Source organism: Cetorhinus maximus, chromosome 9 (assembly GCF_964194155.1).
Source record: "Cetorhinus maximus chromosome 9, sCetMax3.hap1.1, whole genome shotgun sequence".
Lineage (NCBI taxonomy): Eukaryota > Metazoa > Chordata > Chondrichthyes > Lamniformes > Cetorhinidae > Cetorhinus > Cetorhinus maximus.
This window is the reverse complement of record NC_135887.1, coordinates 66,532,862-66,551,392: the sequence shown is the minus strand read 5'-3', so window position 1 is coordinate 66,551,392 and position 18,531 is coordinate 66,532,862. Positions and strand designations below refer to the sequence as shown.

The 18,531-nt window shown below is 43.3% G+C and overlaps 1 protein-coding gene across 1 annotated transcript in view; it reads right to left on the bottom strand.

Annotated features, from left to right (window-relative positions):
- chid1 (chitinase domain containing 1) overlaps positions 1–18,531 on the bottom strand; it is a 116,109-nt gene that overhangs the window by 58,324 nt on the left and 39,254 nt on the right. The window contains 3 exon segments of the mRNA XM_078549597.1: positions 494–649; positions 2,554–2,655; positions 6,323–6,415. Of these exon segments, the coding sequence (XP_078405723.1) occupies positions 494–649; positions 2,554–2,655; positions 6,323–6,415 (351 nt within the window).

The following is an 18,531-nucleotide window of genomic DNA, read 5'->3' as shown; positions in this document are numbered from 1 at the left end:
TCCCTTTTTAACAACTTTTTGGTGGCCATTCTGCTGGTTCCTAAAGCACTTCTAATCTTTGAACTAACTACTATTTGCAACTTTATAAGCCTCTTCTTTTATTCTAATACCATTCTTAACCTCCTTAGTGAACCATGGGTGGATCTTTCTTGATGAGTTTTTGTTTTTCCAATGGGAAGTATTTTTGCTGAACATTTTGAATTGTTTCTTTAAGTGGTTTATTTATGGCCATATCTTACAGTCTATTTATCCAATCAACCTTAGCCAACTGTCCCCTCATACCTATGCAACTGGCTTTGTTTAAGCTTAGGATTCTTGTTTGAGAGTGGAGTACGCCACTTTCAAACTTAATGTGGAATTCAATTGTATTATGATCTGTTTCCCAGTGAATCTTTTGCTATGACATCAGTAATTAACCCTGCCTCATTGCACAAATGTACATCACAGGAGCATTATAAAGCAAGATAAATTCAAGACTGCCAGTATATCCTACCTGTGTCCTACAATAGGTTCTGCTGTTCCTCCAAGGGTACCATAATCCATTCCATAGAAATTCAATCCCAAGAGGATCTTACTTCTCCAATTTGCATCTGGATCCAATATCTGAACACAGCCTCGTATCCAGGGGATGGGGGAGTTGGGGCCAGGTCTGAAAAGCAAGGGGTGCTCACTTCTTGACAAGTTCACTACAGCCAATCTTCACATCAAACTGGAACATTTCTGAGCCACATCTGCAGCAACTCTCAGACTATTAATGAACTCAAAAGGGAAAAAAAAACAAACCGTCTTGTTGAAAAGGCTCAAACTTATAGCTAATAACAACAAATTAAAAACTAGCTCATCACTTCTACTGTGTCCTAGTGCTTAAATCACAAAAGGTTAGTATGCAGGCACAGTGGTAATTAGGGGAGCTAATAGAATGTTATTGTTTATTGTGAGGGGAATTGATTACTAAAGTAGGAAGGTTATGCTTCAGTTGGACAGGGCATTGGTGAGATCACCTCTGGAGTATTGTGTACAGTATTGGTCTCCTTATTTAAAGAAAATTGTAAATGCATTACAGTTCAGAGAAGGTTTACTAGACTAATACCAGGAATGGGTGAGTTGTCTTATGAGGAAAGGTTGGACAGGTTAGGCTTGTATCTACTGGAGTTTAGAAAAGTAAGAGGTGACTTGATTGAAACATATAAGATCCTGAGAGATCTTGATAGGGTGGATGTGGAGAGGATGTTTCCTCTTGTGGGAGAATCTAGAACTCGGGGTCACTGTTTAAAAATAAGGGGTCACTCATTTAAGACAGAGGAGGTGAGGAGAAATTTTTTCTGAGGCTGAGTCTTTGGAACTCTCTTTCTCAAAAGGCGGTGGAAGCAGAGTCTTTGAATATTTTTAAGGCAGGGCTAAATAGATTCTTGATTAACAAGGGGGTGAAAGGTTATCGGGGGTAGGCAGGAATGTGGGGTTGAGGTTACATTCAAATAAGCCATGATCTTTTCGAATGGCAGAGCAGGCTTGAGGGGCTGAGTGGCCGACTCCTGCTCCTTGTTCGTACATTTATATGTTCATATTTACAAGATCAACTACTTTTGAAGTCAGTCAGAGTTTTATTACCAATTAAATGCCGACTTGTGGGATTGATGTAATGTGGATTTACCTGTTCCAAAAAAGATTGAAACTGTCCCACACAGGACACTCGACCCCGAGGGAATCCTGTCCCACACGGGACTCTCGACCCCGAGGGAATCCTGTCCCACACGGGACTCTCGACCCCGAGGGAATCCTGTCCCACATGGGACTCTCGACCCCGAGGGAATCCTGTCCCACACGGGACTCTCGACCCCGAGGGAATCCTGTCCCACACGGGACTCTCGACCCCGAGGGAATCCTGTCCCACACGGGATTCTTGACCCCGAGGGAATCCAGTCCCACACGGGACACTTGACCCCGAGGGAATCCTGTCCCACACGGGACTCTCGACCCCGAGGGAATCCTGTCCCACACGGGATTCTCGACCCCGAGGGAATCCTGTCCCACACGGGATTCTCGACCCCGAGGGAATCCTGTCCCACACGGGACTCTCGACCCCGAGGGAATCCTGTTCCAAACAGGCTGTTCAGAGGGGGAAGGATCAGGGTTTATAGTGCACCTGTCACTGAATGCCCATGGGCTGTCATCATAAGGATAGCACCAGATTGCAGAGTGTGATAGGGGTAGGGTGTGGGAATAGTGTGTGTGAGTGTGTGTGAGAGTGTGTGTGTGTAAATTGTACAGGGCAGGAAGTGAGGGGCTCGATGCACCAGCTGGTTCGTTCCTGTCTTCTTTTGTATCGTTGAAACTAACGATAAAGTATGCGAGGCACTTATTGGGCTGACCAATAAAAGAGGGAAGAGAAAGAAACAGGTTCAGTAATCCCAGGTCAGGTACAGTGTAGGCGAAATGTAAAACCTGGCTTTAGGAACAGCAGGTCAGTCTTCTTTTAACAGCTTCAGGGCTGACATGCTTAACAAGTTATAAGTTCTATTCCAGACAGTACACCCACTCACCCCAAAGCCTTACCGATGTGAATTTGAATAGTCGTATGTCATGAGGCTGAATCCATCCACAACCTGGGCCAGCTGGTCGAAATCCTGCTTCCCAAACATTCCTGGCTGGTTGGTCCTTCAAACAGGGACACAAATGTCAACTTCAAAAAAACATGATGTTAAAACACAACACCTGGAATGGAGAGTCGAGGTATAACACTTAGCAATCACATTCATGGGAGTTTAAACAGCCTCCCTAACCTATAGGCTGCTCACAAGGAGATGGACCCAAGGATTCTCGATGGAATTAATGAACATTATGTAGGCAAGAGTTTGCAGTAATATCCCACCTTCCCTCTCCCTCAGACAGCTAACACGGTATGCCCCTCCTTCCCCCACCTCGGGTTTGCCTTTCTCCTCTGCTTCCCCTTCTTAACTCCAACATTGAACTGAATAAAAATACAATTTTTAAAAATTTTCACAAGATGCTAAGTCTTCCTGTGGCAGGTCAGTGCCTTCACGTCTCCACCAAATGTGATTTGGTTGAATTGTCCCTGGGTTATTCATTGACAGAACTGAAGAGAGCTTTTCAAATCCAGCAAGAGAACCCGAGCGTCAGCTTTAACCTTTTTGAATGTTGCTGCAGTCGATATCAGTCTATGGCTCACACTGTCTGAGTAACAGCCCCTCAATCTGCCTGAAAATCTACTCTCTGATTCACACATGTCTGATCTCTACTTGCAGCACACCAACGTCTCCTCTTTTTCAATCAATCATTGCCCCTTCTAAGTTTCACTTTCTAGTCCCATCCACTTCAGCTCACATCTCAAATTCCATCTTTCACACCTATCATTCCCTCTTTAATTCAAATCCAATTTACCTTGCTATCTAGTTATTATTTATCTGATGAAATCGCTGTTACCACTGGCACACAATCGATAGGTTATTTTAGTTTGTGTACCGATGTTCGAAATCACATTTAAACTTCTTTGCTGTTCGGGATTAACTAAAGCCTCAAAGTGTTAACACAAAGTGGGTGTACCTACACCACATGGACTGTAGCAGTTCAAGAGGCAGCTCACCACCACCTTCTCAAGGGCAATTAGGGATGGGCAATACATTTGGACTAGCCAGCGATGCCTGCATCCCATGAAGGAAGAAATAAAAATAAAATCCTGGGGATTAAGATGTTACAATTCCTCTTAACACACGAAACTTTCAGATTCGTACCCTTTGCTGCTACTAAATACAAAGTTTGGTTTGGGACACTTCAGCATTTCCTAATTTATAGCTTTTGTTAGGTTTCTTCTGAAAGCTGATTATCTCAGACCATCCCTATTTTTCCTGCCTCCATACTTGCTTAAAGCCTGTTACATCTTTTAACAGTTTTCCAGTTTTGACAAAGGGCCATTAACTTGAAATGTTAACTCTGTTGTCTTTCTACAGATGCTGCTTGACCTGCTAAGTATTCCAATAACAGCAGCATCGATTTCTATAACATAATAAAACATCCTAAGGGGTTTCTTAGGAGCTTTAGAAAACAAAATGACACCGAACCGCACAAGGAGATATTGACAGAAGGTTTGGTCCTGGGTCGGGTACCTTATGTTGGGTGCACTTGTGGCTCCTGACCCTGTGTCGCTTCAGTATCAGACACCCAATGCAACTGCTATGGGGACAGCCAAGTAGTGGCCTGGGAGCACGTTCACCATCCAATTAAGAATGGCAGGCAGGCTGTCAGGACTGCATGGCCAATAAGAGGCTCTCTAGCAATGACACACTAGCAGCCCCACCATCTGAGATACAAACTGCCTACACATGGGGGAGAGAGAGGGGGGGAAAAGAGAGAGAGAGAGAGAGAGAGAGAGAGAAAGAGAGAAAAAAAGAGAGAAAGAGTGAGAGAAAAAGAGAGTGTCCCTCATATTGTAGGTGTCCAATGTGCCTTCAAACATCCAAACTAAAACACATGGCAAAAATGCTGCCCTATAAACTCAGTACTCCAACTAGGAATGCTCTAACAAACCCGGAAACCTACAGCCACTACTGGAGTCTTAATGAACATCTGGGGCAGCAGTAAACGCCGACACAAACTCAAACTGCAGCAAGCACAACGTAACTCACCTCAAACAGATAAACTGCAGTGAACACAACGTAACTCACCTCAAACAGATAAACTGCAGTGAACACAACGTAACTCACCTCAAACAGATAAACTGCAGTGAACACAACGTAACTCACCTCAAACAGATAAACTGCAGTGAACACAACGTAACTCACCTCAAACAGATAAACTGCAGTGAACACAATGTAACAGATATCTCCAGAATGGTCAGCAGAACATATGCATGAGCTTAAGCATAGCTAAGATGCAGGAAGGGGAGGTGAATATCTAGTTAACAGGTGGCAAAAGCAGTCGTAAAATTTCACAATAATTGGAAGAGGTCGTGATGCTGAGGGATACACAGACTTCCTCGGATCACTAAGCTCAAAGCAGCACTACCCAAAAATCACATTACAAGGCCTCAGCTACCACTACCATCAGGAACCAATCTTGGTGACTGCCTTCAAACAGAAAACCCCTCCACTCCTAACCATCAGGGTTGGCGGCTCAGGCCCACATTTTAATATTTGCTGAAATTCTGCTCAGGAACTTTGCATATAAATTACAAACTTTTAAAATTTGGAGAAAATTGATATTTTGATCTGGTGTTATCACACCTGTTAGAATTAGGTACTGTCATTGAATTCAAGTTCTCCTGCTAGTGTACAGTCACTCAGATACTAATAACCCTCTGGTATCTTGACCAATTGGCTATTCAGTGTGTGTGGCCCATGCAATACACAGTTAAGCATGGAAGGTAATAGTGCTTCAGATAACCTAGCCTTGATCACACCTCCAAATACATGTACACACTTCTCCAATAGCGGTCACTGAACATTAAATCAGGAACCCTTCCTAGCCTTGTGGAACCAAAGCCAATTGTAAAATGCCTATCATTAGTTCAGCTGTGACCAGACATTGCATAAGCCAGAAACCAAACCCCTGACTTTCAGATCTGGAACTCAATGTGATGTCTTTGCCTCCAAAGCTGTGGCGGGAGATCTCATTCGTGAAAGATTGCAACTTTCACTTACTTGCATTAGACTCCGGACATCTGCACCCTCTTATACTACTGACTGCACACTCTCTTTAACAACATATCCTCACTTACATGGTCACTAAAAACTGTACCCCATTAGTATGGCTTCTGTAGGCTTGTACACCTACAGCTTCATAACGTTTTTGTTAATTTAGTTAATTGTTTTAACTCGAAAAGAGTTACAGCTTCATAACCCTGTTCCTGACTCACAATAGGAACAAGGCCTCATGCTTTTTCTGACTTCGGTCTTCTGCTTGTTTGGTCACACTGACTGGCTGCTGTTTGCAATGCAATACAAACTGGACACAAATTCTCCTGACTGTGCAACGGGGTCTGGCTGGAAAAAAACTACACATCTTTGTGGCCAGTATGACTTATCGACAGAAGGTGTAGAATAGGATTGAACAACAATTTGAAATAATAGGCTAATTTGTTTAATCCAGGTAAGGGATGCATTTGTTCTTCTCTGTGGAGTTCCTTACTGCGCTCACCTCAGGCTTTCTCATGGAGCTCCTTGAAAGACCAGCACTTCAATGAAAGCACAGAGACATTTCATTGCTCAGGGGTTACGTGCTCTAAGGCTTCCCTTTCAGGATATCACACATTCACCTATATTTCCGGATGGCAAAAGCCACGTCATCAAGTGCAGCATTCAGTGCTTACCCGGGAGAGATCGCTGGAGGAATCACCAACACCACTTTCAGCTTGGCTTTACGCAGGGCTTCCGACAAGTGGCGGATCACGTGGACCAGTTCCCTGCAAGACAGACACATCCCATCAAAGACTCAGCATGGGCACGGCCCTCACTTGGCTCCGTGTCATTCCTTGCATTCCTCCAAACCCACCATGTTAATGGATGGAGCAGGATCACAGCAACCAATTTTGACATTTTTAAATAAAATTCAGAACTAACTAGAAGGCAAGCTCATAGGAGTTTCAACTTATTTTTAATCACGGAGTGAAAGGAGCTCTGAAGTGTGTAAACTGGTCTGGTCCATTTACTAACAGACAGCCTCTCCGATCCAAGTGCTTCAGCACCAGCCAGCTTCCAATACCAGGACTCATGAACTGTGATAGGAATAGGGACAGCATCGCCCTCCTTCGCACACGCACACACCTATGCTATCTTGCCCAGTACTGGCATACCATATTATGAACCTTCAGTCAATACTTTTAAAATATTGAACACAAGCAAGCTGTTAAGATGGCTGCTGCAAAATGTGACTTTTGGCATTCAGACAACAGACAGCACAAAGTCTCCAGCAAATACCTAATTAACAATGGACATAGGTGAGAGTGCCTCACAGCTAATTGTGGAATTCACACATCTCATTGGTTAAGGATGATATAACACTTGAAGTCTATGGAGTTTCAATACTGCCTATCTCCATGTTTTATACTAAACAAAAGGGAAGATCAAAATTCAATGGCCGCTATCAACGTCCCACGGTATCGCAATGGCCTTCCCCATCCAAACTCGACTGGCTGGGCCTCAGAAACGTTAATTCAGCAGTTGTGTGATGGTAGCTGGTTTCAGGGACTGCACCCTTATTACACCAGAAGCCGGCAGGTCCATCAGAATCATCAGTCATCAGCCAGTCTGAGAACCAGGCTCTGAAAGTAGCTGCAAGACATCAAGCAGCCAAAGGCTTAAGCTGCTCCAGTTTCAAAGTTCACCAAGGAACCACCTTCCTAGCTATTCGACTACAAGAAAACCTACAACCTGCTGTGAACCCTTCACTTTACAAGACTCACACTTCAACTTTAAATCACTGAATCCATTCAGGAAACCACAGGCTTGCCATGTGAGACAGGAAATTGCAAATCAGAGACTGAATTAACTGTAATCTGTAAATGTGCACAATATTTATCTGTATCCAATCTTTATCCGTGTGTGTGCATGCATGCGTGAGACCGAGTGTGTGGCTTTGTGTTACTCTGGGCTAAGTTATGCGAATAAATATTCCTCTTTATTTTGAGCTCTCAAAAGCTTGCTGCTGAATTGTTTAATTGGAATACACTCTCCAATGGTAAGAAAAGACACACTTCTTTCCGTACAAAACATACTGATTGCCAGCAGTAAGAGAGCAAATACATTCTACCCATGACAATGCATTTAGGCTTGAGAAACTAAGAGCCTTTCCATGAAGTAGAGAAGTGATTGATGCTCAATGGCATTACCATCAGTGAATCCCCCACTAGCAACATCCTGGAGGTTACCATTGACTGAAAACTGAACTGGACTAGCCATATAAATACCGTGGCTACAAGAGCAGGTCAGAGGCTAGGAATCATGTGACGAGTAACTTACCTCCTGACTCCCCAAAGCCTGTCCACCATCTACAAGGCACAAGTCAGGAGTGTGATGGAATACTCTCCACTTGCCTGGATGAGTGCAACTCCCACAACACTCAAGAAGCTTGACACCATCCAGGACAAAGCAGCCCACTTAATTGGCACTACATCCACAAACATTCACTCTCTCCACCACCGATGCACAGTAGCAGCAGTGTGTGCCACCTACAAGATGCACTGCAAGAATTCACCAAGGCTCGTTCAACAGCACTTTCCAAACCCACGACCACTACCATCTAGAAGGACAAGGGCAGCAGATAGATGAGAACACCACCACCTGGAAGTTCCCCTCCAAGTCACTCACTATCCTGACTTGGAAATATATCACCGTTCCTTCACTGTCACTGGGTCAAAATCCTGCAACTCCCTCCCCAACAGCACTGTGGATGTACCTACACCATATGGACTGCAGCGGTTCAAGAAGGCGGCTCACCACCACCTTCTCAAGGGCAGTTAGGGATGGACAATAAATGCTGGCCCAGCCAGCGAAGCCCACATCCTGTGAATGAATAGAAAAAGATAAAGTGAAGAGCTAATAGAAACACTCAAAGCTCTGAAAGGGTTTGAGAAGATAATTATGAGCAGAAAAAGATTATTCTGCTAGTTGATGAATCAGTAACAGCCTTCACAAAATTTACAGCACAAAGGTGTCCTTTCTACTGAAGATACCAACTCATGCACATTGCTGAATGACAGCTATCTACTTTAATCATTCCCTTGTGCAAAACCCATATTCTTTTAAATTCTATCCAAATACCTTAGCACTAACATAAAAGGGAAGGTTAGATGAATTTCTCCCACGCAAGTATTCAGGAATTCACATCCGCAGAGACTAAGTCAATCACAAAATTTAAAATGGAATCAGATAAACACTGCTGAAAAGTATCAATAGCTGCATGAAAAGAAAATGTGATTAGTCAGCATTCACGTGGAGCTCGCACCAGGACTGGCATGATGGGATGAATGATCTCTTTTCTGTAAAATGCTTCCAATATAGGTGGCCCAATGTAACCAGAGTGACTACAATTCAGAAGTAGAGGGCAGGAAGTGAGCGGAGAGAACCTAACCCTCTACAAAAATGTGAACTTTGAATGATTCCAGCTTCCACTCCCATCATTCAGGAATGGAAGATAACAGGAGGATTGATGCTGAGTTCAACACAATCGCGGTGTGAATGGGTAATCCCTTCCTCAACAAATCAGTCTGAACATTCACTTAAAAGAGAATGCTACACAACCTTAGAACCAGGTCATGAATAAGTAAGAAAGCTGTTGGTCTTTCGTTGGTGACCAGAATGGACAAGATAACTGGAATGACGAGTTTAGGGAAAAGATGCTCAGGCTATGTTCTTGTCAACTACACTTAGCCTATTGTTTAATTGAATCCATCTTTGAGTGAAGTATTGCTGCCCCAGGGATAAACCTGTTGGTGCTACATGGGAAGGGATGTAAGCACAGGTAAATCCACTGGTTTTACTTGATACGCGGTGCATATTATACAGGTATTGATTGCAAACAATGCTCATACACTGCCCTTAGGGTTACAAGATTTAGGGAATGTGCAGGAACAATCCTCACCCAGGGTAGCTCAATAACCATAGAGAGAATAGATGACGTTACTGATAGCCTCAGGATAATATCCCGTCTCACAGATCAGACAGACACGCTCCCATTTGTTAGGGTCAGTCACAGATCGTTCCTCGTACCCAGAATCAATTCTTGTGTCTCAATCTCCCTCACAATTAATTCTAAAAGAAGGTATTGTATTTGTTTTTAAACTTCATATATCCCAGAATGCTTCTAGACTTCATTATTCCAGCAACTACCTCTCAGGACTAAAAACAAAAAAACTGCGGATGCTGGAAATCCAAAACAAAAACAGAAATACCTGGAAAAACTCAGCAGGTCTGGCAGCATCGGCGGAGAAGAGCAAAGTTGATGTTTCGAGTCCTCGTGACCCTTCAACAGAACTAAGTAGAAATAGGAAAGGGGTGAAATATGAGCTGGTTTAAAGGGGGGTGGGTGAGAAGTGGGGGGTGGTGGTTGTTGGGACAAGCAAGCAGTGATAGGAGGAGATAACCAAAAGATGTCACAGACAAAAGAACAAAGAGGTGTTGAAGGTGGTGATATTATCTAAAAGAATGTGCTAATTAAGAGTGGAGAGCAGGACAAGCAAGGTAGCTCTAGTGGGGGTGGGGTGAAATAAACGATGGGTGGAGTACATTTAAAAATAATGGAAATAGGTGGGAAAAGAAAAATCTACATAAATTATTGGAAAAAACAAAAAGGAGGGGGAAGAAATGGAAAGGGGGTGGGGATGGAGGAGGGAGTTCAAGATCTAAAGTTGTTGAACTCAATATTCAGTCCGGAAGGCTGTAAAGTGCCTAGTTGGAAGATGAGGTGCTGTTCTTCCAGTTTGCGTTGAGCTTCACTGGAACAATGCAGCAAGCCAAGGACAGACATGTGGGCAAGAGAGCAGGGTGGAGTGTTAAAATGGCAAGCGACAGGGAGGTCTGGGTAATGCTTGCGGACAGACTGAAGGTGTTCTGCAAAGCGGTCACTTAGTCTGCGTTTGTCCCGCTCTCCACTCTTAATTAGCACATTCTTTTAGATAATATCACCACCTTCAACACCTCTTTGTTCTTTTGTCTGTGACATCTTTTGGTTATCTCCTCCTATCACTGATTGCTTGTCCCAACAACCCCCCCCTTAAACCAGCTTATATTTCACCCCTTTCCTATTTCTACTTGGTTCTGTTGAAGGGTCATGAGGACTCGAAACGTCAACTTTGCTCTTCTCCACCGATGCTGCCAGACCTGCTGACTTTTTCCAGGTATTTCTGTTTTTGTTTTTACCTCTCAGGACTCCCAGCCACCGCAACTTAAATATTATCTAAACCTCGGCCACAACATGCCCTCTCTCAGAGAGCACTCCTGCCTCCCCAATGAATTACTTTTAAACCTGTTATTCTCCTCTTCAAAGTCCTCTGCAGCCCCACCTGTACTCCTCGATGAAAATCTCCTCAAGACATTCAGCCCTCTGGCAGGTAACAAACCCTCCCTCTCCATTGCAACAATAATTGCACAGCCTTCTGCTGTTATGGTTTCACCCTCTGTAATATTCCCTAATCCCTTCTCACCCTCACCCTCTGTAACACTCCCTAATCCCCTCTCTCCCTCCTACCCTCTGCAACACTCCCTAAACCTCCTCTCTCCCCACTTACCCTCTGCAACACTCCCTAAACATCCTCTCTACCCCTTACCCTCTGTAACATCTTATTACAGCTTAATCCAAACATGGACAAAACAGCTGAACTCCAGAGGTGAGGTGAAAGTGACTGCCCTTGATATCAAGGCCACATTTGACCGAGTGTGGCATCAAGGAGCCCTAACAAAACTGGAGTCAATAGGAATCAGGGGAAACTCTCTGCTGGTTGGAATCATACTTATGCCTGTTGGAGGTCAATCTTCTCAGTCCCAGGACATCACTGCAGGAGTTCCACAGGTAGTGTCCTTGGCCCAACCATCTTCAGCTGCTTCATCAATGATGTTCCCTCCATCATTAGGTCAGAAGTAGTGATGTTCACTGAGGATTGCACAATGTTCAGCACCATTCATGACTCCTCAGATGCTGAAGCAGCCCATGTCCAAATGCAGCAAGACATGGACAATATCCAGGCTTGGGCTGACAAGTGGCAAGTAACATTCGTGCCACACAAGTGCCAGGTAATGACCATCTCCAACAAGAAAGAATCTAACCATCACCCCATGGTATTACCATCACCGAATTTACCACTATCAACATCCTGGGGGTTTCCATTGGCTAGGAACTGAGCTGGACCAGCCATATAGGATATTAGGCTAGGTTAAGATCAACAGAGAAGCAGTGGCAGACATTTCAGGGGATATTTCAGAATACTCAGAATAAGTATATTCCGACTATAAAGAGAAATTCTAAAGGGGAGGAGCCAACATCCTTGGTTAACTAAAGTAGTGAAGGAAAGCATCAAACTTAAGGAAAAAGCATATAACTGCAAAGATAAGTGGCAGGTCAGGTGATTGGTCATAATATAAAGAACAGCAAAGAATGACTGAAAGGTTAATCAGCAGTAAGAAACAAAAGTATGAGAAGCTAGCTAGAAATGTAAAAATGGATAGCAAGAGTTTTGACAGGTATTTAAAAAGGAAAAGAGTAAGTAAAGTGAGTGTTGGTCCTCTAGAGAGTGACAATGGGGAGTTAATAGTAGATAATAAGGAAATGGCACTTGAAATGAATATTTTGCTTCTGTCTTCACTATAGAAGATACAAAAAAACATTCCAGTAATAGATGTAAATCAAGAGGTGGAAAGGAGAGGGTAACTTGGTGAAATTACAATCACTAGGGAAGCCTTACTGAGCAAACTGATGGAGCTGTGGGCTGACAAGTCTCCGGGTCCTGATGGATTTCATCCTGGGGTCTTAACAGAGGTGGCTAATGAGGGAGGAGATGCACTGGTGTTAATTTTCCAAAATTTCCTAGATTCTGGAAAGGTTCCATCAGACTAGAAAGTAGCAAATATAACCCCTCTATTCAAGAAGGGAGGGAGACAGAAAACAGGAAACTATAGGCCAGTTAACTTGACGTCTGTCATGGGGAAGATGTTAGAATTGATCATTAAGTAGGTTATAGCTGGGCACTTAGAGAAACTCAAGGTAACTGGGAAGAGTCAGCATGGTTTTGTGAAAGGGAAATCATGCTTAACCAATTTAATGGGGTTCTTTGAAGGAGTAACATGCGATATGGATAAAAGGGTGTCTGTAGACGTACTGTACTTAGATTTGCAGAAGGTGCAACATCATTGGTTACTGCCTCTGATAAGGTGCCACATCAAAGGTTATTGCGGAAAATAAAAACTCAGGGTGTAGGGGGTAACATATTAGCATGGATAGAAGATTGGCTGGCTGGCAGAAAACAGCGAGTATGCATAAATGGGTCTTTTTCTGATTGTAAGGATGTGACGAGTGGAGTCCCACAGGGATCTGTGCTGGGGCGTCAACTTTTACAACTTATATTAATGACTTAAATGAGGGGAGTGAAGACATGATAGCTAAATTTGCAGATGACACAAAGATGGGTAGGAAAGTATGGTGTGATGAGGACATGAGGACGTTGCAGATAGGTGAGTGAGTGAGTGGGTGGGCAAAAATCTGGCAGATAGAGTATAATGTGGGAAAATGTAAAGTTGTTCACTTTGGCAAAAGATTAAAAAAAGCAGAGAATTAATTAAACAGAAAATGACTGCAGAATTCCAATGTGCAGAGGGATCTAGGTGTTCTAGTGCATGAGTCACGAAAAGTTAGTATGTAGGTACAGCAAGTAATTAAGGTGGCTGACGGAATGCTATCCTTTATTCTGAGAGGAATTGAACATAAAAGTAAGGATGTTATACTTCAGTTATACAAGGCACTGGTGAGGCCGCATCTGGAATATTGTGTGCAGTTTTGGTCTCCTTATTTGAGGAAGGATATAAATGCATTGGAGGTGGTTCAGAGGAGGTTTACTAGATTGATACCTGGAATGAGTGGGTTGTCTTATGGGGAAAGGTTGGACAGACTGGGCTTGTTTCTACTGCAGTTTAGAAGAGTGAGGGGTGACCTCATTAAAGTATCTAAGATCCTGAACGGTATTGACAAGGTGGATGTGAAAAGGATGCTTCCTCTTGTGGGTGAGTCCAGAACTATGGGGCACTGTTTTAAAATTAGGGGTCACCCTTTTAGGACAGAAATTAGAAGAATTTTCTTTCTGAGGGTTGTGCAGTTTCGGAACTCTCTGCCTCAGAAGGTGGTGGAGGCGGGGTCATTGAATACTTTTTAAAGGCAGAGGTAGATAGATTCTTGTTAGGCAAGGGAATTAAAGGTTATCAGGGTTAGATAGGAATATGGAATTAGTAACACAAACAGATCAGCCATGATCTTATCGAATGGGGGAGCAGGATCGAGGGGCTGAATGGCCTACTTCTGCTCCCCTTTCATATGTTCTTATCTATGTATAATTACTGTGGCTACAAGAGCTGGTCAGAGGCTGGGAATTCTGGGGAGAGTAACTCTCCTCCTGACTCCTCAAAGCCTGTGCACCATCTACAAGGCACAAGTCAGGAGTGTGATGGAATACTCCCCACTTGACTGGATAAGTACAGCTCCCACAACACTCAAGAAGGTCAACACCACCCAGGACAAAGGAGCCCACTTGGTTGGCACCCCATCCACAAACATTCACTTCCTGCACCACGGACACACTGTAGCAGCAGTATGTACCATTTACAAGATGTACTGAATTTACCAAGATTCATTAGACAGCACCTTCCAAACCCACGACCACTGCCATCTAGAAGGGCAAGGGCAGTAGGTGCATGGCAACACCATCACAGCAGCGAGTTCCCCTCAAAAACTCCACCATCCTGACTTGGAAATATTTTGCCATTCCTTCACTGTGGCTGGATCAAAATCCTGGAGCTCCCTTCCTAACAGCACTGTGGGTGTACCTACACCACATGGACTGCAGCGGTTTAAGGTGGCAGCTCAACACCACCTTCTTAAGGGCAATTAGAGATGGGAAATAAATACTGGCCTAGTCAACAATAACACTCCCTAAACCCCTTTCTCCTCCCCTACCCTCTGTAACACTTCCTAAACCCCTTTCTACCCCCTACCTCTAACACTTCCTATATCTTCACATCTCTGCCAAGCCTCTACAGCCCAGTCCCTAAATCCTTAACATCTCTTTCCTTTCTACAACTCGGTCTTAAACCCCTCCTCTTTTCTCTCTCCTATTTTTAAAAGCCTCAATTAAACTCCCTTTTTTGACCAGGTTATCGCTCCCTTTTTCTGATTTGATTAGTTAATTTCCCTATATACCGTGATATTCTTTTAGAAATATTAACGGCACTATATAAATGCAAGTTGCTGTTGTAATGTATTCAACAATAAACACTCCTCATGGTAAGTTGCTTTCTAAAAATGCACTGGAAGGTAATTTGGGGAATCTTATCACTTTGTACAGACGCTAAACTATTGTTAGATTCAGGACTTAAAAATAATTCATTTAAGTACAAACAAGTAGGTTTGCACAGGACACAACTCTCCACTTGCACTGCACAAACTGGATGGGTTGGTTTGGCAGTCTGAAGTTCTTCCTGCAGACAGAGGCCCTGGTGGTCCGTGTGTTTATAAAGGTTTCATACAAATAATGGTCATGGTGGGCCATTATTTGTGTCCATCAATAATGGTGGACATTGAAAAGAAAGCATCTAGAAAATTCCAGAGCTGCGAATGCTTTTCCTTTGAAGTGTAATAGTCAGGTGCTAAACATCTTCCAATGTGGTTAGATGACAGGGTAACAGCCTGTTCGCATTGAAGGCAAGGCTGATTCCATACAAACAGGCTATGCCTTTTATCATTTCATTTCAACTGGCACCAGATCAAAGAGAGTCCTTTATCAACGAATTCAATCGACACAGCCCTGCCTAGCTCACACAGGTACTTTAAAATAGAACCATAAAGAACAGCACAGGTACCACTCACCCCATCGACTCTATGCCTGCTCTTTCAAAGAGCAATCCAGTTATTGCCGCTTTCCTGACATTTCCCTGCAATATTTTCTCCAACAAGTATTTAGACAATTACCTTTCAAGGCTGCCACTGAATCTGTATCCATCCACTTATCAGGTGACACATTCCAAATCCAAACTATTTGTTGTATTAAGGCGACTTTCCTCATGGCACCTCTGGTTCTTTTGCCAATCATCATAAATTTGTGCCCTCTGATTGTCCTCCCCTTAGCCACTGAAAAGAGTCTCTCTTTATTTGTGGATTTTAACACTTCTTTCAAATCTCCTCTTAATCTTCTCTGCTCTAAAGGCAGCAACTCCAGTCTCTGCATGCAAGTGGAAACATTCCAGTAAATCTCTTCTCTATCCTCTGCATAGCCTTCAGCTCCTTCCTCAAGTGGTACTTCAAACTGGCACTCAGAATTCCTAGGTCAGGATATTCAGTTTGGTGTGTGGGCGCGCGCCCCACATGCACAAATGCCAAATAGTGTGCGATGACGTCAGGAGAGAATGTCCCAATGTCATCGCGCACTCACGCAATATTCCGATCGGCAGGTGCGGGTGAGAGTCGGCAGTGCACCCACTGACAATTAAGAGGGCTATTAAGCCCTGTAATTGATTAATTAAATTGAATTTTGCTGCCCATCGGATGGCAGGCGGGTGAATAGGCCAGATGGCCTTTGCGTTTTTTGCGAAACCTCATCCATGGGCAGGGTAATGTTTCAAACAGTGACTAAAAAAGCAATAAAAACTTTTAAAACTCATATTTTACATGTCCCTGTTCATATGACAGAGTCACATGGGGACATGTTTTCCTTATTTTTAAAATCTTTATTTCTCATGTTAAAAATCTTCAAAATCTCCCTGACACAGCTCTGTGCCTTCAGGGAGCTTTCACTGAGCATACCCGCGTGCATGCGCACACATCAGTGCTCACGCTCCTCTCACTCCCACCCTGGCAGCACTGAGGTTATCAGTGCACGTTTCACGCTGGCTGACCATCACACCCACCCAACGAGGGGAAAACCCTCCCCCTAGTGTATTTATAAAAGTTTGGCAATAACTTCCTGGCTTTTGTAATCTATTCCTCTTTTATGATTTATTAGCTGCTTTGTTAATCTGTTCTGCCATCTTCAAAGATTTCCACACAAAGACCCCAGATTTTTTGCTCTTGCACCTCCTTTAAAATTATACTGCTTAGCTTGCATTGTCTTTCATTACTCCTAACAAAATATTATCATTTTCACATTTTTCTCAAAGTTCTATCTGCCACTGCCTCCCCATCCTACCAACCTATGTCTTTTTTTTTAAAGTTGATTACTAACTTTCTAGCTGTTTACTACACTTCCAAGTTTCTTTTCAATTACAAATTTCCAAATGGTGTCCAGTATCCTTAGGTCCCCAAATCAATAATATCCAAAAACAGCAGTGACTCTTACATTGAACCTTGGGAGAACTCCACTGTATACTCCTCTCTAGTCTGAAAAACAGCCAATCACCACAACTCTGTTTTCTATCTCTTCTCCAATCTCATATCCATGCTGCTACTGCCCCCTTTTATCTCATCAACTTTAATTTTGCTAACAAGCCAAGTGCACGAAACAACTTTTGAAAGTCCATATATGCATCTACCGCATGCCCCTCTGTTACCTCAAAAATCTCGAAGTAGTCAAACATGATTTGCCTTTCAACAAATCTATTCTGACTCTCTTTACTAGCCTATGATTTTAAAGGGATGGCAGCCATTTTTGAGTTATTTAAATTAGTTATTTAAACTAGCTTTTTAAATTAAACTAAAACAAAGACAGAAATTTCTAGTTCTCTCTCAGTCTCACAAATTGGAGCACTTTAATTGTACTTGAATTTTCCTTCTGTTAATTCTGTCTGTGGACAATTGAGTTTGTTATATCCTTTTACTAACTCCTAACAGACAGGCATCGGTGGGTTAGGGTTGGATGCGCAATTAAATTCAGAGAAAAAATATGGCGGCTCCATTGCCCCAACTTTCTGGGTTAACTGAGGTACATTTGGTTGTGTGCAAATAACCAACTCACCTTTACAGCTCATATAGGTGGGTAAATTAGACACAATTTAAATGATAACAGTGTGCAAATCCAGGCATTTTGACATGAATTTATCATTCCTTCAGATTTAACACCTTCAGAATAGATTTCCAGGAGTTGGGAAACCCAGCAGCGAATAGACAGATAAGAATGGCCACCTCCACCAGTTAAGTGCCTTTCCAGCACCGATTGTGGGTCAGGAGGAGCATGACTGCCTCACCCTTTCTAGGACTCCTCCCACTGAATATGATCTATACATGATAACCCCTGGCCTCCAATCTCCTACCCCACTCCCATCCATTCATGATGTCCCTGCAGCTTTTGATCGCAGCCTGAACTTCCATCCGGGCTGCATATTCCTCTTTCAGATCACCTGCCCTCTTTGAAGGGAATTATGGGTTGGGAATATCAGAGGTTCCTCCAGCCTTTCAGCAACAGCACGTTACTCAGACTCAGCAGTGTGCCTAGCAGTTCCTCCAAGTGACAGGTGCTTGTGGCCAGGCCATCACTCTTTCAGATACCTGACACCATCCTGATCAAGATGATCATTCAGGGCAATCCATGACAGAGCTGTCCAAACACAGCCTCAGTAAATCAGCCCAGTGCTATATGTGCTGGTACTTTTTAATGCAGCTGGGTTATCCTGTTTGAATTTAGTGGATCTGGAGATTTAAAAAAAGAAATTACTTTTAAAACACTGAGGGATAATCCCTAGCTTGAGATACATATGAATTAATATAACACAGAGATCCCCAGTAGGCACCCACAAAGGGAAAAATCCAGGACATCCCTGAGATACAATCAGCTTCTGGCAAGGTCCAAGTGAGCAGCAAATCAGACCAGCAGCTTCTCATCTCACACCCCTCCAC